Source organism: Neoarius graeffei, chromosome 28 (genome assembly GCF_027579695.1).
Source record: "Neoarius graeffei isolate fNeoGra1 chromosome 28, fNeoGra1.pri, whole genome shotgun sequence".
Taxonomy (NCBI): domain Eukaryota; kingdom Metazoa; phylum Chordata; class Actinopteri; order Siluriformes; family Ariidae; genus Neoarius; species Neoarius graeffei.
This window is the reverse complement of record NC_083596.1, coordinates 15,999,054-16,022,713: the sequence shown is the minus strand read 5'-3', so window position 1 is coordinate 16,022,713 and position 23,660 is coordinate 15,999,054. Positions and strand designations below refer to the sequence as shown.

At 43.3% G+C, this 23,660-nt stretch overlaps 1 protein-coding gene across 1 annotated transcript; it reads left to right on the top strand.

The window, feature by feature from the left end:
• Window positions 1–1,930: 1,930 nt before the first annotated feature.
• Window positions 1,931–23,511, top strand: rpain (RPA interacting protein). Its single transcript, XM_060912309.1, has 7 exons — window positions 1,931–2,079; window positions 14,197–14,373; window positions 14,467–14,539; window positions 17,716–17,830; window positions 17,931–17,994; window positions 18,182–18,322; window positions 23,406–23,511. The coding sequence occupies exons 1-7, from the start codon at window positions 2,008–2,010 to the stop codon at window positions 23,433–23,435; spliced, it is 672 nt and encodes a 223-aa protein (XP_060768292.1). The 5' UTR covers window positions 1,931–2,007; the 3' UTR covers window positions 23,436–23,511.
• The last annotated feature ends 149 nt before the right edge of the window (window positions 23,512–23,660 follow it).

Sequence of the window (23,660 nt, the reverse complement as noted above, 5' to 3'; positions counted from 1 at the left end):
CACAATTGTTGTGTCTCCAACTAGTCACGGGCTCTCGCAACCCAGTGAGATACTACCCTAACTGGTGACTCTAAATGGACTGTAGATGTGACTGTGAGTGTGAATGGTTGTTTGTCTCTATGTGTCAGCCCTGCGATGACCTGGCGACTTGTCCAGGGTGTACCCTGCCTCTCGCCCGTAGTCAGCTGGGATAGGCTCCAGCTTGCCTGCAACTCTGTAGAACAGGATAAGCGACTACAGATAATGGATAGATGAAGATAATATAATGTTATTCATTCATTCACTGGGCGGCACGTTGGTGTAAGTGGTCGCCTCGCAGCAAGAAGTTTCTGGGTTTGAGCCCAGCAGCTGGCAGGGGCCTTTCTGTGAGGAGTTTGCATGTTCTCCCCGTGTCCGCGTGGGTTTCCTCCAGGTGCTCCGGTTTCCCCCACAGTCCAAAGACATGCAGGTTAGGCTAACTGGTGACTCTAAATTGACCGTAGGTGTGAATGTGAGTGTGAATGGTTGTTTGTCTCTATGTGTCAGCCCTGCGATGACCTGGCCACTTGTCCAGGGTCTACCCCGCCTCTTGCCCATAGTCAGCTGGGATAGGCTCCAGCTTGCCTGCGACTCTGTAGAACAGGATAAGCGACTACAGATAATGGATGGATGAAGATAATATAATGTTATTCATTCATTCACTGGACGGCACGTTGGTGCAAGTGGTCACCTCGCAGCAAGAAGGTTCTGGGTTCGAGCCCAGCAGCCGGCAAGGGCCTTTCTGTGTGGAGTTTGCATGTTCTACCCGTGTCTGTGTGGGTTTCCTCGGGTGCTCCGGTTTCCCCCACAGTCCAAAGACATGCGGTTAGGTTAATATGGGGCGGCCTTGGGCTGAGGTGCCCTTGAGCGAGCGGCTTTCCCTTGCCTGCCGAGGGAAAGCCGGGCTGCGACAGCCTGCGACTAGTTGGAGACACAACAATTGCGGTAAAATATGCGAATATCAATTCAGTGTGATTCCAAGTGAAAATTGTCGCTAATTTGCGTATTTTATTACAATTGTTGTGTCTCCAACTAGTCACGGGCTCTCGCAACCCAGTGAGATACTACCCTAACTGGTGACTCTAAATGGACTGTAGGTGTGACTGTGAGTGTGAATGGTTGTTTGTCTCTATGTGTCAGCCCTGCGATGACCTGGCGACTTGTCCAGGGTGTACCCTGCCTCTCGTCCGTAGTCAGCTGGGATAGGCTCCAGCTTGCCTGCGACTCTGTAGAACAGGATAAGCGACTACAGATAATGGATAGATGAAGATAATATAATGTTATTCATTCATTCACTGGGCTGACACATAGAGGTGCCCTTGAGCGAGGTACCTAACCCCCAACTGCTCCCCAGGTGCTGTTAGCATGGCTGCCCACTGCTCTGGGTATGTATGTATGTATGTATGTATGTGTTCACTGCTTCAGATGGGTTAAATGTAGAGATGAATTTCACAAGTGTGTGATGAATAAAGTTGTTGTTGCTTGCTTGCTTGTATGTAATATTTGGAGCTTGTCCCATTCAGATATTAATGAAACATTTAACATAATAATACTAATAATAATAATAATAATAATAATAAACTATATTAAGATTAATAAGTGTTAATTAAGATTCATTAATATGAATTGAGTTAAGTTTGTAAACGATTTCAAATGAATCAATGTGTCAACTAAAATCATGCAGGCAGGTTTTCACGGTTTAATGCAAAAATAATAATAAAGAAAATTTAACCCGAAACGTAATTTAGGAATTTCATCATAAAATTAAAAATAACACTGTTGTCATTGAGTTATTATTTAGCATGACTAAAACAATAATAACAAAACCAAAGTAAACACAGCGCATGTGCATAGAACTGCCGAAAATCACTTCCGGGTTTGATTGCGTCAAACGTCGCTGATTGGTGGAGCGCTGAGAGCGGAAGTAGAACAAACAGGATTTGTTTATATCCATGACATGCTAGCGATAATTTAACAAATTTGTGAAATATGGACGGTTTACAGAGGCACAGGTCTTTGTATAAGTGCAGAACCCCACCATGGAAGGAAACATACAGAAAGGTAATTTTATTTTATATCTCTGTGTGCTAAGTAACAATCTGGGTGTGTATGTATGCATAACTAAATAGCATAGCTCGTTAGCTTGAATGCGGTTCTGAGTTAATACTAATTAACGTCACGGGTCGTATCTAGGTACACTAAATAGGGTGTGAAATAGTAGGGTTTATTGCCATAAATAGTGAACGATATGGCCAATTGAGTTTCGGCCTGTCTTTTCATAGCTACATGCTCAGTTACTGGGTTTTTGCGTAGATTTTATAAAGCATTTCAATTGAATGCATTTATTTCAGACATGTAAAAGAATGTGATTCAGGAAATGTTTTGGAAAATATGGATGTTTTTGTCTTTTGACATGTTCATTGCATGACTCTTATCAAAAAGAAGTGTGCTTCAAGTTCATCTTGGGACTAAATTGGCCCACTTTTAGTTTATAAAAAGTATACTTTAAGTCTAAGAGAAGTAAACTCTGAGTATACAGCTAGTATTTTTTATTTTGTACTGCAAGTACTGTCTCCTGCTGGACTTTTTTCATATCTTTTTCATAGGTTTACCTCCGCCAAGGAGGTTATGTTTTCGGTAGCGTTGGTTTGTTTGTTGGTTTGTCTGTTAGCAACATTACGGAAAAAGTAATGAATGGATTGCTCTGAAATTTTTCCCAGAGGTGTGACTGGGCACAAGTAACAATCCATTAAATTTTGGCGGTGATCCGGATCACCTTCTGGATCCCGGATTTTTTTAAAGGATTAATTTTTTCCCCCCATTGAAATGAATGGGCGCACGACGCAAAAAAAAAACAGATTTTTCCTTCTGCAGGCCAAACCGTAAGGTGTAAAGTCATGAAACTTGGTACACTGGTAGAGGAGTGGACCCTGATTGATTTCATCAAGTTTCATGTTGGTATGTCTCACGCTGTAGCGCCACCAACTGATCACAGTCTTACATGCGTTCATGCACGTAACTTTTGATCCGTATGTCCGATTTTCATAAGTCTGGTGCCTGTGGAATCCTTGGAGCTAGACGATTCCAATGCACCCTATGACGTAATTCTCCGCCTAATTAGATTTGCGCCATTTTGAATTTTGTCCAAAGTGAAGGTAGAGTGACCCTGGCCACATCTTTTGTCCGATCATCATGAAACTTGGCGCACATGATCTCCAGTCCATGCCTAATGAATGATATTCGTTTAGCTTTCATACGTCGAAGCGTTCGCCCGTGGCAGCCAATCAAAATCGATGGCGAAGCCACCAAACAGGAAGTGAGCTCATATCACGGAAACCCTTTGACACATCAAGACCATATTTAGTGGCATGACTTTGGACACCATCCAAACTACTCTCATCAAATATGGTGTCATTTGGCCACTAGAGGGCGTCACAGTTAGCAAAAACGTATTTTGGCTCATATCTCAGAAATGCTTTGACGTATCAAGACCATATTTGTTGAGATGACTTTCGGTACCAGTTCGTGTACCCTCATCAAATTTGGTGTCATTTGGTCACTAGGGGGCGCCACAATGAGCAAAAACGTGTTTTTGGTCCTATCTCTTTACGGATTTAGAATTACAGCTACGTTTTCATGTTAGTGATGCTCTGGGATGTCCCTGTAAAGAACCTTGCCAGCCTGTCATCTCCGTATGAGAATCCGCCTTGTGTCTTGGCCAAACTTTCGCATGTTGACACAAAACTTGTCATGTGGGCGTGCGGTCGCCTCTCTTGCCAGGTCGCCATGGCTGCGCACCTGAGCAAGCACGCTTTCGCATTTTCTCCGGAAATGCATTCTAGTTATTATTATTACCTCCGCCAAGGAGGTTATGTTTTCGGTAGCGTTTGTTTGTTTGTCTGTTAGCAACATTACGGAAAAAGTAATGAACGGATTGCTCTGAAATTTTTTTCCAGAGGTGTGACTGGGCACAAGTAACAATCCATTAAATTTTGGCAGTGATCCGGATCACCTTTTGGATCCTGGATTTTTTTTTTTAAAGGATTCTTGGCGGAGGTCTGCGCTCTCGGAGTGCTTTTCTAGTTGTATATGTAAATACTTAATTTATTTATCTAGAAGTTTTCTAAAGACTTAATTTATCTAGAAGTTCTCTTTTTCTATTCTATTCTCTGTTTATCCTATAATGATGCTACTGGAATTTTAATTTCCCTGAGGGAACCCTCCCAAAGGGATCAATAAAGTTCTATCTTATCTAATGTAATCTAAGTATACCACAAGTAAACTTCTATACTAATAGTTTACTAGTTAGTGTGCTTGCCAAAGGCACTATTGTTCTTCTTAAGTTTACTTATTCTGCCTTATTCCGACACGTTTTTTGGATCCACTACTCCTCCTAGGGCGTTCGAGATAGAGACACCGTTCCAACTCTGAGACGTCTGGCCCAAAGTGGTGTAGTGTGCTTATATACAGCTTTTGGATCAACGTGCCCGTTCTCTTGTTCTTGTTGTTTTTTCTTTTGTTTTTTTCCCATAGAGAATGACTAGGGCTCATGAATCGAATCGTCCTACTCGGACACGCTCCATCGCAGATGCACCAAACCTCATGTGATACTTCAGGCCAACTCCCCCGACACATCCATGCAATCGGTTCTGACCCGCACTCATATTTTTCCTTTCTTTTTGCTCATCCCTTTTTCCTCCATAGGCTTGCATTGATTTTTGGCCCCATTGAAAATGAATGGTGTTTCAGGAGAAAAACTTTCACTCTCCATCAATTTTTTTTTAACCAAGTGACCAAACTTCAAGAAACTTCACTTGATGCCTCAGGCCAAGTCCCCAGCACAGATCCATCCCCTCATCTGAGACCTGCACTCGTCTTTTCCTTGGTTTTCACGCATCTCTTTTTACCTCCATAGGCTTCCATTGATTTTTGGCCCCATTCAAATGAATGGAGTTTTGCTCGGTAACACTTCACCACACATCCACCAAACTTCATACGGCACCTCAGGCCAAATCACCATCACACACATGATATCGGTTCTGACCCGCACTCGTCTTTGTCTTGCCTTTCATCCGTCCATTTTTTCTCCAGTTTGCCACTAATCAATGGAAGCTTGACTGAGTCATTCCTCCCTTCCCCCATAGGTGACGATGCATTTGGCAAGGATCTGCTCATTAGAGACTTTGACAGCAAATCAACTTCAACTCAATGGCCACTTTATTAGGAATACTTGCATGCACACACGATAGCAATTAGCATATAAGCATTCACGTGTTACCATGCTAGCTGTTAGCATGTTACCCATTACGATATCATGCCTGCTTGTTAGCTCATGAGTTGTTAGCATGTTCACCATTAGCATGTTATCATGAGAGCTGTTAACATGTTAGGATTAGCATGGTAGCATGCAGAGTTCGCATGTTAGCGTGTCAGCATGCTAACTGTTAGCGTGTCAGCATGCTAACTGTTAGCGTGTCAGCATGCTAACTGTTAGCGTGTCAGCATGCTAACTGTTAGCGTGTCAGCATGCTAACTGTTAGCGTGTCAGCATGCTAACTGTTAGCGTGTCAGCATGCTAACTGTTAGCGTGTCAGCATGCTAACTGTTAGCGTGTCAGCATGCTAACTGTTAGCGTGTCAGCATGCTAACTGTTAGCGTGTCAGCATGCTAACTGTTAGCGTGTCAGCATGCTAACTGTTAGCGTGTCAGCATGCTAACTGTTAGCGTGTCAGCATGCTAACTGTTAGCGTGTCAGCATGCTAACTGTTAGCGTGTCAGCATGCTAACTGTTAGCGTGTCAGCATGCTAACTGTTAGCGTGTCAGCATGCTAACTGTTAGCGTGTCAGCATGCTAACTGTTAGCGTGTCAGCATGCTAACTGTTAGCGTGTCAGCATGCTAACTGTTAGCGTGTCAGCATGCTAACTGTTAGCGTGTCAGCATGCTAACTGTTAGCGTGTCAGCATGCTAGCGTGCTGACACGCTAATGCTAGCATGCTAACAGATAACATGTGTCAGCATATTAGCTTTAGTGTTAGAATTTTAACAAATAGCATGTTAATCATTAGCATGTTATCTATTAGCATGTTAGCATTAACATGTTAGTATGCTAGCTGTTGGCATGTTAGTATGCTAGCTGTTGGCATGTTAGTATGCTGGCATGTTGGCATGCTAGCTTTTAGCATGATAGCTGTTCTGCTACAGCTCAGCAAGCACACTTTGCATTTTCTCTGCGGAAATGCAGTCTAGTTCTATACTTGTAGTCCACTTTTTAGTTTACAAAAGCATACGTCATAGAATACTGGAAATATACTATGAGTTTACTTGTTTTATATTTCTAGTCCACTTTTTAGTTTATAAAATTATACTTTATAGCATATTGGAAATATACTATTCTCTCTCTATGCCCCGTCACCCCTCCTGGGGTATAGGCTGTTGACAATTGCTCTCCAAGCACCTCTGTCTTCAGCTATCCTTTCCAGCCGGACCCGTGTGTGCCCAAACGTCCTCATGTCTGCGTGAAGGTCCCTACGCCAGCTGTTCTTAGGTCTGCTTCTTCTTCTTCTCTTCCCTTGGGGGTTCCAAAACAGGGCTTGTCTGGTGGTGTTTGATGTTGCCTTTCGCAGGGTGTGGCCAACCCAATTCCATCGTCTTCATCCAATTTCTTCTTCTATTGGTAGTTGGTTAGTTTTTGACCAGAGATCTCTGTTACTAATCTTATTGGGCCAGGATCTTTCTTAGAGGAGATACGCAGAGCCTTTATTTTTAAATAAATTTGAGTGGATAGTATCTCCATCCTTGACTCTTGTATGCTGCATAAATGGGAATAAAAAATATTTTTGAGAGTTAAAATTGACCGTAAAGTTGGCATTCGAGCTGAGCCAGCCAGTCCTGAGTGCGTGACGTTACTGCGGTAACCGGTTTTAAGGCTGAGGCCTTTGACAGCTATAGACCAAAGTCTCATAAATAAAAATTTACGGTGAAAGTAAGAAATACCGTTACCGACTTGCTCAACTAAGACTGATTTGACTTCAGTGATTGTGGGTTGACTCTCATTAAAACAGGATGGGTGCTATAACTTATGCAACATACATGTACATGCATGCATTTTCACTGATAAAACGTAAAAGGTTAATTAAATAATCAGATGAACTGAGACAATCACATTCTGAAGCAAATTAAATAATCTTATACCGCTAACTTAAACACACAATACAAGTTACATGTATTAATCTAAATGCAGGTAAAAAAAGTGTGGTTTTTTTTTTTTTTTTTTTTTTTTTTAATCCAAATGAGAGTTGGAGTTTACCCGTCTGTGTTCTTGCTTCTTGAAGGCCGATTGTTTTTGAAACAATCTGACTTTCAGTTGTTCGTTCAGTTCTCCGTTCATTCACTTCTTCCATGTAAGGGCGAGATGGCAGCAATATCCAGTTTAGAAATCAGACGGCTGGTCCACTCATTCACTTTTCTTCATGCTGTGTATTCCGCAATTACTGCTCGGCTCAGGCAATTACTAAAACCCGGGACGGAACGGGATGTCACCTGTTTTAGCAACAACTGCAGGGAGGTCACTGCCCGAGTAATATGTCCTGTCCCGTTCCGTCCCGGGTTTTAGCAACAACCCTCGGCTCACTCCGGGAGGACTGGTGCAACTGAACTCCCTTTCCTTTTTAAATAAATAAAATAAATACTTTCCTTTTCTTGTAGTTTTCTTTTCCTGTAGTTTTCTTTTCCTTTGTTTTCAAATTTGTTAGCAAATAAAATAAGAGAAATGTTTATCTGTCTCTTTGTTGGTTCATAACACTATGTACATAAGAAGTTTAAGTTCCAACACTGTTTACTCTGAAGCTATTCCACCCCAGAGCTGACCACAAACTTATGGTACATGTAGGTTTAAAAGATCGGATTTAAAGCATGCTGCCGTATATCACAAAGAATCCAATATGTGTGAAAAAGAAGTATTTTACAGGCTACTATCAAAAGGATAAACACAACTACAGGGCAAGTACACTTAAACATAAGGCACAAATATTTTAAAGTGCATATCACGGGTAAATTCAGGAGCAAGATCAGTGTAATTCTCCTGTTTTATATTAAACTTGGGTCAAATATCTGTAACATTCTGCATTTTGTGCAGTTTTTTTTTTACCTTGCGCAATACCAGAAAAATTCAGTTGAAATCAAGCCATTTGAGGCGAATTGGTCCACCTCTGGAAAAATTTGGCATTTGGATTTCCCGGGAAACATTGATTTTCGTGACGTCGTGTGCGGGACACGTCGCGTGCGGGACGCCTCCCTCTGAATCCTACGTCAGCGCTGGTTTGTTTGAGAAAACGACCTGGTGGTTTTCTGCAAATGTCTTCAACGTTTTCACGTAATTATTAAAATGGTTAACAGATGTATCGTAGGAGGGTGTAGCAACACCAATCTTGATGGGATTAGTACTCATCGTTTTCCAAAAGACCGGACAATGAGAGAGAAATAGGAGCGCTTCGTGCGAGGCACCCGAAAAAATTGGCTACATGCTACAGACTACAGCATTATTTGCGGTGCTCACTTCACAAGGCCCGATGACTTTGAGAATTATTTGCAGTGGGAAATAGGCTTCGCGAGGCAACTTGATCTGAAAAAAGACGCAGTTCCATCTGTCAGAATGCCCAAAGCAACACCGACTCCATCTGTGTCAGCGTCACCAAAGGAGCCAGCCGTGTTCGTCTCCCCTGACAGAAGGCGAAGTGCCGCATCCACTGAGGCCCTCGAAGCTGAGGACCAAGCAGAGCCGAGAAAAAGAGCAAGAAAATCAGCAATCCACAAGTTGACTGTTGCCAGGGTAAGAAATAATTCTGACATCTCATTATATTAAAAAAAAAATACACAAAAATGTAGAAAGTACGAGAGAGCGAAGTACCGAGGCAACCGTCCGCGGTGCCATCTTTTTTTAATGGAGCTGAACACGCTCAAAACTGTGGAGATGACAGTGGACTTTAGGAGGAGCCACCCGTCACCATCACCAACAACATTGTGACTGCTGTTGAAACCTTCAGGTTTCTGGGTTCCACAATCTCCCGGGACCTGAAGTGGGAGACCGACACAGTCGCCATCATCAAAAAGGCCCAGCAGAGGTTGTACTTTCTGCGCCAGCTCAGGAAGCTCAACCTGTCTAAGGAGCTGCTGACACAGTCATACATGAAAATCCCTCACGTTTCGGCAGAATTCGCCGTTTTGAAACCAAAATGGTGACCTACGTGAATCGTGTAGATCCGATGAGGAAAAAAAAATGGGGGGGGGTTGATATTGACCCAAAGGGCAAGGAGGTCGCTTCGCACCCATAGACAGTTCGTGCTGGTTTGCGCCTCCTCCTCCTGCTTTGATATTGACGCCATAGCGACGAGTGCATCTCACTGCGAAGGGCAAGCAGCATCATTTCGCGCCTCTTCTCCTGCTGGCCAGAGCGTGCACACATCAGTCAGAGTGCAGACCAGACCACCAGAAGCTGGATTGAGTCATTGGACTGAATTTCCTACTTTTTTTCAAACTTTCCTGATTTCCTATGAACACAAAACTTCCGGCTTGATTACGTCAGCATTTGAAAAAGGGCGCGTGCGTCTTTTGACAATCCCTGTGTCCGAAATTGCTCGCTACTCACTATATAGGGCACTGTATAGTGGAGATGCCATTTTGTAGTGCTGTCTGTGCTGAAAGAAATCAAATTAAAAGTCTCAAATTTGATTTAATAAAAGACAGCAGCAAAGAAGAAAGTATTCAGCCTTGATTTAAAAAGAACTGAAAGCTGCAGGTACTTCCATATCTTGGCAGGCTGAGTGGTATGCTGGGGCACCTCTTGCCAGCAGACCAGGATATCCAGAGGGAACTTGTGCGGTTCAGTGTTGACCTGACCATCCCCAGCTTCAAGGAGGGAGAGAGCATCGTGGAGTGGTGGGGTCATGTCTTCGACAAACCAGACAAGTACCTCCCTGGGTGCACTGGTTAAGTGTTGCCTCTCCATCTTTCCTGGACCTAGAGTCGAGTCCTCATTTAGTCTGATGAATGATGTAATTGATCAAAGGAGTGGCAACATGAATGTGGAAACATTTAATGCAATACAGACGGTCAAGTACACGCTGACGTCCAGGGGGAAGACAGCTATGCAGCTCTTTAGAAGGGAGGACGTGAAGTTTGGGGAAGTGGACAGAACATTGTGCAAGAACATTAACTCTGCAGCAGCCACATACAAACACCAGCAGAGGGTGAACAAGGAGGAAAAGCAGCAGAGCAAGTATGGCTCTCAAGCAACTTGCAGTGCTCAGCAGGCCAAGAAACAGACTGCTGAAGGAGAGAAGCGGGCAAGGCTGAAACATGTGGCAACTCGGCGAAAGCGGGCCATGGAGACACTGGTGGTCCAGGCAAATAAAAGGAAAAAATGATCACTCTTCCTTGTGTGTTCTCCACTTTCTTCGTTCTATTATTCACATTTTTTTTCCAGGGCATAATTTCACTATAACTACATGTATTTGAATTTGTATTTGTACTGTATGTCCTTGTGCAAATGTCAATTCAGTATACTTAGTAAGGAGGCTATAATATTTATTCTGGGGGAGGACCCCCCCCCCCCCCCCCCCCAACAAAATAAAACAACACCAGAGGCCACGTCACCACTCGCGCACCCTTCTCACCTTTTTCACCCCGACCAGTTTTCATGCCTGACAATTCTACTCTGCCATCATTCAGTCTGTTCTCTGCTCTTCCATCACTGTTTGGTTTGGATCGGTCACCAAACAGGACAAGAACAGACTGCAACGGACAATAAGGTCTGCAGAGAAAATTATTGGTGTCAGTCTGCCCTCCATCCAAGTCCTGTACCTGTCCAGAGTCAGGAAACGGGCCGGTAACATCTCTGCAGACCCATCACACCCTGGTCACAAACTGTTTAAACTTCTCCCCTCAGGGAGACGCTACAGAACACTGTATGCAAAAACAACCAGACACAAGAACAGGGTCCCCCCCCCCCCCCCCCCCCCCCCCCCCAGGCTGTCTCTGTGACTACGTTTACATGCACGTCCAAATCGAGCTGCTGTTGGTAATCAAGTAAAGGGTCCCAGCAGGGGTGCCAGAGAAATCCAATCCTACATGCACAAGTGAAATCGGGTAATTGTGCAAGGTGCATTGTGCACCCGAGCCACAGGTGGCACTACACGCCCCATCGTGTTGGTACACTTCCGGTTGTCGTCATGAAGAAGAGCTATAGTGTTGCCAGATACTGCTGACGTTTTCCAGCCCAAAGCATGTTCAAATCTGCTAAAATGCACTTAAAACCCCCAATCTGGCAACACTAGCAGTTCCGTGTTCAAGCTGTTAGGCTTGCTCTAACAGACTATGGCTACAAACTGTCCGGCACAGACCACTGTTTTGTAAGACAACTTATTTTGCACAATATTTTTCTAAAGTCCATTTTTTTGCTTACAATTTAACTTATGTCTTAATAAACACAAGTTCAATTGTTTTGTTTTTATTGACATTCTTCAGATGTTAGATAGATAGATAGATAGATAGATAGATAGATAGATATACACACAAATACAATGACTTGTTTATGTACACAATTCACAGCTATGCAACAGCTGTACAGATGTATTTGGTGATACAGTAAGTGAGCTAAATTTTAACAGTGCAAACAATGCCACAAAAAGAAAAGATTCATGCCGTTGTCATGATTCGTTGTCATGCCGACCGAGGCTGTTGTATTTCCCGCTTGTGGTCTCGTCACTCGTCACTTCTGGAAGTAGCTCGACAACTAGCTCGATAGGGTTTACATGCACAAAGTAGCTCTGCAGAAATCACATAAACTTGGTCGTGTAGCTCGATTCCGAGAAATCAAGTTCGGTTCAATTTCAGCCGAATTAAGGTGTATACATGGCATTTTGAACTTCAATTTCAGTCGAGCAACGGCAGAAATTCGATTCTCTCTATGTGCATGTAAACATAGTGTGTGATGAACAGCTAAAACCGGACTCAGATATCAGTCACATCAACTGTGAAATATCTGCACACTCATACCGTCATTCTGTGCACACTGTGTATTTATATTTTACTAATTCATCCTTGCACTATGCTGTCTATACATATATTTACCCTTCTACATGTACATAGCTTTTGGGGGGGGGGGGGGGGTTTCTACACTTTTTATCTGTTTGTACTAATACCCCTTTTCCACCAAATCAGTTCCAGGGCTGGTTCGGGGCCAGTGCTTAGTTTGGAACCGGGTTTTCTGTTTCCACTGACAAAGGACTGGCTCTGGGCCAGAAAAACCAGTTCCAGGGTAGCACCAGCTCTTTGCTGGGCCAGAGGAAAGAACTGCTTACATCAGCGGGGGAGCGGAGTTGTTAAGACCAACAACAATAGCAAGACCGCAAGAGGGCGCCATTTTTAAATAAGCGACGAGATATCATGGATGCAGTAAAGCAGCAGTCATCCATTATTGTTGCTGCTGCTGCTTCTTCTTCTCAGTGTTTTGTTGTTGCTTCGATGTTCGCACCAAGGTTTATGCAAACGCAGCGATGTAACTGATGTATACAGCGGCGTAATGACGTGGCTCCCCTTAGCACCCCGAGCTATGGAAAAGCAAACTGGTTCTCAGCTGGTTCGCAAGTTGAGCGAGTTGTGAACCAGCACCAGCACTGGCCCCGAACCATCCCTGGAACTGATTTGGTGGAAAAGGGGTATAAGAGAGCTAAGTGAAACCGGAGTCAAATTCCTCATGTGTGTGTTCACATACCTGGCAAATTTTTTTTTATTATTATTATTAATCCAAAGGTGAAGTAACATTGCGCTCGGGTGACAATTCCATATTTCAATGCAAAATCGCTAGCTGCTAAACTTGGTCTACACAGGCTGTGCACTGAAACCGTGCAAGCTCGCGCAGCCTGCTGGCGCTTCCGCAGGTAACGTCACGAATCTGGCTCCAGACTCCCTTAGGATTTTTCCAGACGCGTTCTGGTTTTTGTTTTGTTTTGTTTTTTTCTGCTGTAGACAGATGGCCTTGTGCAAAATTACTCTTCTGGATGAGTGTGTAAAGGGACATACTTTCATATTTTTTAAAAAATGAAATTGGTCCAGAATATGCACTTTAACACACTTTTTCTTTTGTTAAGTACATCTTGATCAAAAGTTTAATATACTTCGACTTTTCAGTATAAGCCAAGTATACTTATGTATAACTTTTTATTAAGTATATCTCTGATAAGGAAATAAAAAAGTAAACTGAAAAAATACTCTTTAGTTTAAAAGAAAAATACTAGAAGCACACTTGAATAAACTTTTTTGTAAGGGGAACCCATCTTGATGCAAATCACCTCCCAAGTTTTCCCAAGTGCCTTGAAAAAGAGAGAAAATCCAAATAAACGGTCTGAGAAATATTAATTTAATGTAATTCTGAAGAAGTCTCAAATACTTATGGGCTTTTTTTAAATTGGAAAAATGGAACGGGGAAGCCATGGCATAATGGTTAGAGAAGCAGCTATGGGACCATAAGGTCATCAGTTCAATTCCCTGGACCAGCAGGAATGGCTGAAGTGCCCTTGAGCAAGGCACCTAACCTGCTCTGGATAAGAGTGTCTGCTAAATGTCATTAATGTACCGTAACATTGAGTTACTGACACCTAAGTATTTTTCATCACTTCCCGTTAGCTCTTCTCATCTCATTATCTCTAGCCGCTTTATCCTTCTACAGGGTCGCAGGCAAGCTGGAGCCTATCCCAGCTGACTACGGGCGAAAGGCGGGGTACACCCTGGACAAGTCGCCAGGTCATCACAGGGCTGACACATAGACACAGACAACCATTCACACTCACATTCACACCTACGGTCAATTTAGAGTCACCAGTTAACCTAACCTGCATGTCTTTGGACTGTGGGGGAAACCGGAGCACCCGGAGGAAACCCACACGGACACGGGGAGAACATGCAAACTCCACACAGAAAGGCCCTCGCCGGCCCCGGGGCTCGAACCCAGGACCTTCTTGCTGTGAGGCGACAGCGCTAACCACTACACCACCATGCCCCCCCCCCCCCCCCCCCCCCCCCCCCCCCGTTAGCTCTTGATTTAAATAATGGGGTTTGAGTAATAGGTGAGCTAGTCTTAATGTAAATATTCTAAACACACACCCTTCTCTTTCTTTCTCAGCGTTGTGTGGAAAGGTTGAAGAACAGCCGGTTGAGGTTACTGGAGAAGTACCGTCAGATGGGAGACACCACACAGAGCTCTCTGCTCGTCCAGGAAGTGATGGAGATGGAGTGGAGCGCCCTGCAGTCAGCCAACCAAAGACTACCTTTGTTGTGGAAGAAAGACAGCATCAGTGATGTACGGGTATTTCAGATCAGTTGTAGACACCTGAACGTCTTGTGACGGAATGTCATATATATATATATATTTCCCTCCGCTTGATTTTTACAGATGTACAGAGGTGCGCAGGAAGACGATGAATTGGTTGTTCTAGAGGAAATCCAACAGGAACTTGTATCTCAAGGTTACTGTCAATGTCTGTTGTAAACCTTCTACACTTATTTATTCATTTGTTTATTACGTCTGCCAAGGAGGTTATGTTTTGTTTGGCTGCCTATAAGCAGGATTGTGCAAAACTTACTGATCCGATTTCCCTGAAACTTGGTGGAAGGGTGCCGCACGGGCCGAGGAAGAACCTATTAAATTTTGCAGTAGATCCGAGTCATGGGTCAGATCTGCAAATTTAGTTTCCCTTTCACTAACGTCGCGAGATACGGCATTTGGCCTCGGCGGAAATCTGTGCTCAACAATACCATACGTCTTAAAACCTAGTACATGGCAGTAAAGTTCAATAGTGACAAAGCATAACCAATGTAGAAATACGATAAGTTCATATCATAATCCACATTCACGGGTACCAGTAATCCTGTGAGAGACCCATGTAGGCACGTAATTCCAATAGTTTTGGAAATGTATCCAGATATATAAAGTGGTTACGGTTGCAGATTTCCATATCATTGTCCTTGGCCGGAGGTCAAAAATATTACATTTTAATGAAATATTCCAGGGTTTTTTTTTTTTGTTTGTTTGGGTTTTTTTTTTTTACTTGGTGTCTATATATGTGCAATTATTCCATTATAAACAGAGTCTAAGGGCAGTTATGAAAGTCTGTCAATAAATATTAAAAATGTGTCACTATACAAGGTTGGACAGATCATGTATACGTTAGTTAGATCATCAGGCACGTGAAAGCTCCAGGGTCCTTGCCCAGTTCCATGGTGTTCTTGCCAGGAAACCTTATTAACTAGGCTAAAATGTGCCACTGTGGTAATTTTATTCAACATTATGCCAAGCTAATTAATGCAAAGGATGGGAAATAAGTGAATACTTGAATCCTTATAGCTGTAGTCTCTGGTCACGTTCTCTCATTGCGCATAAAGATAGGATATTTGAGTCTGGCTTGGTGACTTTGTATTGTGCTAGCATTAGATTTACTGTTTTTATGTTGCATTGTACGGGCGGCACGGTGGTGTAGTGGTTAGCACTGTTGCCTCACAGCAAGAAGATCTGGGTTCGAGCCCCGTGGCCGGTGAGGGCCTTTCTGTGTGGAGTTTGCATGTTCTCCCCGTGTCCGCGTGGGTTTCCTCCGGGTGCTCCGGTTTCCCCCACAGTCCAAAGACATGCAGGTTAGGTTAACTGGTGACTCTAAATTGACCGTAGGTGTGAGTGTGAATGGTTGTCTGTGTCTATGTGTCAGCCCTGTGATGACCTGGCGACTTGTCCAGGGTGTACCCCGCCTTTCGCCCGTAGTCAGCTGGGATAGGCTCCAGCTTGCCTGCGACCCTGTAGAACAGGATAAAGTGGCTACAGATAATGAGATGAGATGTTACATTGTACTGTATTCTGCTCAGTTTTGTCATTTGTTTCCACAATCCTTTCTTTTGAGAAAGGAAGTTTTCACAAAACCAGTGACTTCTATAACATCTATATGCTAACATACTTGTCCAGCTCTGATAAGGAACTGGTATGTAATCTGTTTTTATTATTATACCCTCGCTCCGAAGGAGGGGGATATAGTGGTTTACCTCTGTCTGTCCGAAAGACCCTTTTTCTCAAATCATAGCCACTTGGTACCGAGCTTCAGCTTGGGGTTCTATACCATTTTTCAGGTCTATCCCACGTCAACTTCCTGTTTACCGACTGAATGTATTTACGGAATATATAGTGTGGATTTACAAAGTTTTCATAACATTTTTCTCAGCAACTACAAATCGCAACTGCTTGATATTTGGTAGTGAGCTTCAGCTTGGGGTTCTGTACCGTGTATACTGTTTTCAGGTCTGTCGCACATCGACTTCATGTTTACCGACTGAATGTATTTACGAAACATATAGTATGGATTTGCAAAGCTTTTGTAACATTTTTCTCAGCAGTTACGAATCGCAACTTCTTGATATTTGGTACCGAGCTGCAGCTTGGGGTTCTATACCATGTATACTTTTTTTTTTTTTTTTTTTTTTTTTTTCAGGTCTATCCCACGTCGACCTCTTGTTTACCGACTGAATGTATTTATGAAGCATACAGTATAGATTTACAAAGTTTCTGTAACATTTTTCTCAGCAGTTACGAATCGCAACTTCTTGATATTTGGTAGCGAGCTTCAGCTTGGGGTTCTATACCGTGTATACCGTTTTCGGGTCTGTCGCACATCGACTTCCTGTTTGCCAACTGAATGTATTTACGAAACACGCAGAGTGGATTTTGACGCTATTTCAAGAAGCAAAATGCGATTTCAAAATGACGGTTTACCAGGATGCTACTTGAAATCCCTGGGGAGAACACTGCTCTTTACTTACTCGTTTCAGGGTTCATTATTTGTTGAAGTCAACATTCATAATAAGTGTCCTATTCCTTCCATTCTGATATAAGCGAGAGCGGAGGGATACGTAAGTGAGCAGTAGCTCACAGTTGATCTTGTGTTCTCTGAAAATAACAAAGATGAATTCCCAAAGGTTTCCTGGTATACTATCCATACACAATTTATATAATGACAAGAGAAACCTGACTTGCTATGTACACTACCATTCAAAAGTTTGGGGTCACTTTGAAATGTCCTTATTTTTGAAAGAAAAGCACTGTTCTTTTCAATGAAGATCACTTTAAACTAATCAGAAATCCACTCTATACATTGCTAATGTGCTAAATGACTATTCTAGCTGCAAATGTCTGGTTTTTGGTGCAATATCTCCATAGGTGTATAGAGGCCCATTTCCAGCAACTCTCACTCCAGTGTTCTAATGGTACAATGTGTTTGCTCATTGCCTCAGAAGGCTAATGGATGATTAGAAAACCCTTGTACAATCATGTTAGCACAGCTGAAAACAGTTGAGCTCTTTAGAGAAGCTATAAAACTGACCTTCCTTTGAGCAGATTGAGTTTCTGGAGCATCACATTTGTGGGGTCGATTAAATGCTCAAAATGGCCAGAAAAATGTCTTGACTATATTTTCTATTCATTTTACAACTTATGGTGGTAAATAAAAGTGTGACTTTTCATGGAAAACACAAAATTGTCTGGGTGACCCCAAACTTTTGAACGGTAGTGTATAATCACACATGCAGTACAGATGTGGTAGACTGGGAGTAGTTTGGGGGAGAGGAACTGGAGTATTCTTTTAACATGCAAGAATCACGTTTTTAGAGCTGTCGATCATTGAAGAATACCACAAAAGCCAGCAGTATGAAGAAAAGTACTTTGACTCTGTTGTGGATGGAATAGAGGAAGAAGGAAAGCTCATCTGCCCTGTATGTCATGCGTAAGTGGAATAAATACATAACTTTATGCTCTTTGAAGCTTTTTGTGTGATTTAGTAGTTGTAATAATGCTGCATCTGCTTATTACTTTCTGTATTCCAGGCATAACCTGACAGTGAACAGCCATTTCACATCCTGTCCATGTGGCCTTTATATCAACACAGTGGTGAGTCAAAGGAGCACACAGGCATCTCTGTGAAAGCGAATAACAACGGCACAAGGAAGAATTGTAAAAGTTTTACAAAACCAGGAACAGCTTGTAGGACGTCAAGCTGCTGCGGGGATTGTGTTTTTAGACAATAACGGGACATTCTCTAGTCAGTATGTCAGAACCGATTTCAATGTTCCTACAGGGAAGAAATATAACTGCAGATGTGCTCCAGTATCTGCTTGAGATGAGGGTCACAGAACATCTGGAAGACTGCCTCCAGAACCCCATATTCTCAGTAGCAGCAAATGTGGATGGAGCACCCAACCTTATGATAAGCTGCCAGGTAACATCATGCAACATCACGATACGTTTTATTTTAAAATGCATGCAAGTTCAGATATCCAGTGCATTCGTCAGACAGTCTTTCTCAAACACCCATGAAGTTAGTCACCGTTTCAGTACCCAAGGTTCGCATTGGTTTTAAAAAGGAGCTTTTTTTGGGGGGGGAATATTTTTATTACATTTTCTCAAAACGCAAAACACACCGAACTGTTCAGACATGACCGGGAGGAAAAAAAAAACAGCAGAATGTTGGTACACCTCATCTCATCTCATTATCTCTAGCCGCTTTATCCTTCTACAGGGTCGCAGGCAAGCTGGAGCCTATCCCAGCTGACTACGGGCGAAAGGCGGGGTACACCCTGGACAAGTCGCCAGGTCATCACAGGGCTGACACATAGACACAGACAACCATTCACACTCACATTCACACCTACGCTCAATTTAGAGTCACCAGTTAACCTAACCTGCATGTCTTTGGACTGTGGGGGAAACCGGAGCACCCGGAGGAAACCCACGCGGACACGGGGAGAACATGCAAACTCCGCACAGAAAGGCCCTCGCCAGCCCCGGGGCTCGAACCCGGACCTTCTTGCTGTGAGGCGACGGCGCTAACCACTACACCACCGTGCCGCCCAATGTTGGTACAGTAAATGGAAAATAATTATGAAAATAAAAATAAATGACAGTGGGCACAATCTCCATCCAGCCCCCTCCCTTTCAATTTCCTGCAGCCAGACAGGGCTAGTCTGGTTAACACCAGACCATATTACAAGTGAAATATGGTCTGGAATCCGCCTATTGAATTTCTCGTAGGGGAGGTGTGGTTTACGATTGTCAACAGCCGTTTATTGGACGTTGCGAATGTCTATCATTTGGCGTATACGTAGCCCATGGCCAGTCATGGCAGTTGTACCTGGTGACGTAGTTAGAGCGACGAAGAGGCGAAGAAAGACTGAAATGCCAAACGCTGTTTTTTGTTTTTTTTTTTAAAACAGACTTTCGCTCTAAACTATTCAGAACAGTGTCTAAAGCTTGATCGAAAGTTTGGTTCGTATCGCTCGCTGCCATGTTAAATGTGATCCGTAAATGGTCCCAAATAAACTACAAGCTTCCGTTTGTCGAGTAGTACGCGTCACCGTCTTTCCACCCCTCCCCACTCTCTGATTGGTCTAAAGGCTCGCCTGAGTTAGGGAGCCATAGTTTCCATGCTGTCTTTTCAGATCGGAACGATTGTGCAAAGCAGCATGGGATTTCCCAGGCTAAGACAGGGCAGTATCCAAATAGGAATCAGTACAGAGCATACAAACATAGCAAGGCTACAAGGTGCTTGTTAGATAGTGAGCACTTAAAACAAAGTCACAAAGGCAGGCGAGGCTGATCTGGGAAATCTACGAAGCAAGGAAGATGACAGCGTGGGCCCAGACCTTATAGAAAGCATCTGTTTTGGAGTGAAGCATGCACATGTATTCACTAGGAATGCGGTCCATAACAATGTTGTGCCATGTTTGGTTTTTTTTTTTTTTTTTTTTCTTCTTGGAACAACATTCTTGATCCAAAAGAATAGAATGTTCTTTCTAGCAGCAAAGGTCAGTATATTGAAAAGTCTCCTGTGTTTACTGTCGGTGATCCGACCATCTGGGAGACCAAGTATCGGGCACATAGGGTCCATCCGTATTGGGACACCAAAGATAGCAGTCAGTTCAATCACAATTCTAGACCAATACTTTTGTAACTTCACACATGACCAGAAGCAGTGAGCATAACTCCCAGTCTCAGAATTGCATTTCCAACAAAGCGGGGAAATATTAGCGTCCATTTTGTTCTTGACAACAGGTGTTAATGCGCGAGATGTACAGTTCTGAACTGTATGGATTTGGTGCGGTTACACGCAGAAATGTTCATGGCCTGAGACCAGACTTCCTGCCAGTCAGCATCATCTATAGCAACGCCTAGATCTTTCTCCCAAGCTAGCTTGATGGTTTGTTCAGAGCTCTGTAAAAAAACAGTAATGCATTTCTTATTGATCTGTAGAGACGGGGCCTTCTCCACACATGAAGTGGTGACTAAGAAGTCATTAAGGTGGTGTCTTTAACTATGAAATCTCTAATTTGTAACTAGCTGTAGAAGTCACCTTGATTGAATAAACCAAATTGCTGTTGCAACTGCTGAAAGGATAGTAAAATCTGGGCTTTAAATAGATCACCTATTTTCTTCAGCCCTTGGGTGCTCCACACTTTAAAGTGCATATTCTGGACCAATTTCCTTTTTTTTTTTATATATATGAAAGTATGTCCCTTTACACACTCATCCAGAAGGGTAATTTTGCACAAGGCCATCTGTCTACAGCAGAAAAAAATAAAATAACAAAACGCATCTGGAAAAATCCCAAGGGAGTCTGGAGCCAGATTCGTGACGTTACCTGCGGAAGCGCCAGCAGGCTGCGCGAGCTTGCACGGTTTCAGTGCACAGCCTGTGTAGACCAAGCGCTCCCATTTCTCTCTCATTGTCTGGGCTTTTGGAAAACGATGAGCACTAATCCCATCAAGATTGGTGTTGCTACACCCTCCTACGATACATCTGTTAACCATTTTAATAATTACGTGATAACGTTGAAGAAATTTGCAGAAAACCACCAGGTCGTTTTCTCATAAACAAACCAGCGCTGACGTAGGATTCAGAGGGAGGCGTCCCGCACGCGACGTCACGAAAATCAATGTTTCCCGGGAAATCCAAATGGCAAGTTTTTTCAGAGGCGGACCAATTCGCCTCAAATGGCTTGATTTCAACTGAATTTTTCTGGTATTGCGCAAGGTAAAAAAATTGCACAAAATGGAAAATGTGACAGATATTTGACCAAAGTTTAATATAAAATAGGAGAATTACATTGATCTTGCTCCTGAATTTACCCGTGATATGCACTTTAAAGGGGTACCAAATATAATGTATACAGTTGCTGATGTGACAAAGTAACGTATTCTATCAAATTTATATACTAGAAAACAACGAAATATCTTCTCATCTCATCTCATTATCTCTAGCCGCTTTATCCTTCTACAGGGTCGCAGGCAAGCTGGAGCCTATCCCAGCTGACTACGGGCGAAAGGCGGGGTACACCCTGGACAAGTCTCCAGGTCATCACAGGGCTGACACATAGACACAGACAACCATTCACACTCACATTCACACCTACGGTCAATTTAGAGTCACCAGTTAACCTAACCTGCATGTCTTTGGACTGTGGGGGAAACCGGAGCACCCGGAGGAAACCCACGCGGACACGGGGAGAACATGCAAACTCCACACAGAAAGGCCCTCGCCAGCCCCGGGGCTCGAACCCAGGACCTTCTTGCTGTGAGGCGACAGCGCTAATCACTACACCACCGTGCCGCCCTACGAAATATCTTGGTAATTGTAAATATAATAGTCGGTACGCTAAACGGCACAAGAGTCGCCATTTTTAAAAGACCGTGACGTCAGCCCTACCCACTGCACTAGGAGAGAAGCGTGTAATCATGGCGTCGGGCGCATCAAGTGAAAGCGACAGCTCTGTCGAATCATACGAAGAGATCCCGCAAAAGACACGTCTGGAGGATCGTTATGCTTTCCATCGGTCCTGTTATTACACCCGAAAGCAACACACTGTGGCATTGTGTAGCCGATCACTTACAATTCATCCTACTTTCCGATTCACACGTGCTATTCCCAACCTCAATGAGCCAACACAACTGGGCACAGACATACGTCATGAGTGTTACGCAGAGAAAATGAACGTGCATTCTGATTGGATAAAATTAATATCATGGCGGGCTGTTCAAACTGCGGAAATAGTTTGCTCGAGCTACTTTCAAAACACTAACTTTCCAACCTTAGAACAAAAAACTTTTGTAAGTCTTGAATAAGGTTCGTTAATGTGTGTTTTATTGTTATATTTACTCTATATATTGCCCTCTGTTCCCCTTTAAAGCCCTGGTCCTCGGCACGGTGGTGTAGTGGTTAGTGCTGCTGCCTCACAGCAAGAAGGTCCGGGTTCGAGCCCCGTGGCCGGCGAGGGCCTTTCTGTGCGGAGTTTGCATGTTCTCCCCGTGTCCGCGTGGGTTTCCTCCGGGTGCTCCGGTTTCCCCCACAGTCCAAAGACATGCAGGTTAGGTTAACTGGTGAAATTGACCGTAGGTGTGAATGCGAGTGTGAATGGTTGTCTGTGTCTATGTGTCAGCCCTGTGATGACCTGGCGACTTGTCCAGGGTGTACCCCGCCTTTCGCCCGTAGTCAGCTGGGATAGGCTCCAGCTTGCCTGCGACCCTGTAGAACAGGATAAAGTGGCTAGAGATGATGAGATGAGCCCTGGTCCTTACAGCCTGGCAGGAAGTCCGGGTTATCTATCAAGAATGGGAGTGAGAAGAGATGATAAATGAGCCCGGCCTTCTATAAAGCGAATGGATCTCCAGGCTCTGATGGTACTGAGAGTAATAGGGTTAGAGCAGTGTTCTTAACAGATTCAGGATTATTCAAGAACAATAGATTCAACAAGGGACACTTCGACTGGGAGGATTCAATATCATGCCAAATCAAGGCTGAATCACAATTGTGCCAGCTTGCAATCAACTGCAGGTGTGATGCCAGTTGGTAAAATCTAACTCTCCATCACAACCTGCCATTTGAAGTTTTGTCATCTTGAGACAAGGCTTCCTTTTGCTCCACATGAAGGAGCTTAGCCAGCTTTCAAACACCTTAATAACCTTGTTGGATAATAAGATGGGGATCATTTGCAGTGGTTAGAGCAGTCTGGGCAGGAAGTTCATTTTTATTAGAGCAACCCTACCAAGCCAGGAAATGGGGAGAGGGACAAAAAGGAGCATTTTTAAAGCCATCACTTATGTTGGATAAAACAGTTACGTCATATGAATTGTAACTGTAGTAATTTGCAGCCTCATCATTTGGTAGAAAACAAACTAGAAATCAAATTAAGGGTTTGAATTTGTATCCCAACTTCTGTATTCTCAGAACGTGGTTTTCCACACGACATGGAATGAGTGAGACCTTTGGAATAAGATCTGTTTAATAATCAGTATTTATCTTATCTACAGGCATGTGACTATCTCTCCATCGTCCTGTGACTCCGGTACAATGGCCACTGCCTGTTTGTGTCCTGTATTTTATTTCTGTGAAATAAAGATGACTTATTTAACATCATATGCTGCTCCATATTAAAAGAAATGTCCCAAATACTATGTTAAACAGTTCTTGGTGTTTTTTTTTTTTTAATATAAATAGTTGATCAGTACTGATGACTTTTTTTTTCTCCTTTAATACTAGGGTTATACATTTCACAATCCTGAAAT

Excerpts from the sequence above, each read along its gene's own strand:
- rpain (XM_060912309.1), top strand. The coding sequence starts at position 2,008 with ATGGACGGTTTACAGAGGCACAGGTCTTTGTATAAGTGCAGAACCCCA. Across the intron at positions 14,540-17,715 it reads ACAGGAACTTGTATCTCAAG|AGCTGTCGATCATTGAAGAA; the intron begins GTTACTGTCAAT and ends TCACGTTTTTAG. Across the intron at positions 17,995-18,181 it reads GCCTTTATATCAACACAGTG|GGAAGAAATATAACTGCAGA; the intron begins GTGAGTCAAAGG and ends ATGTTCCTACAG.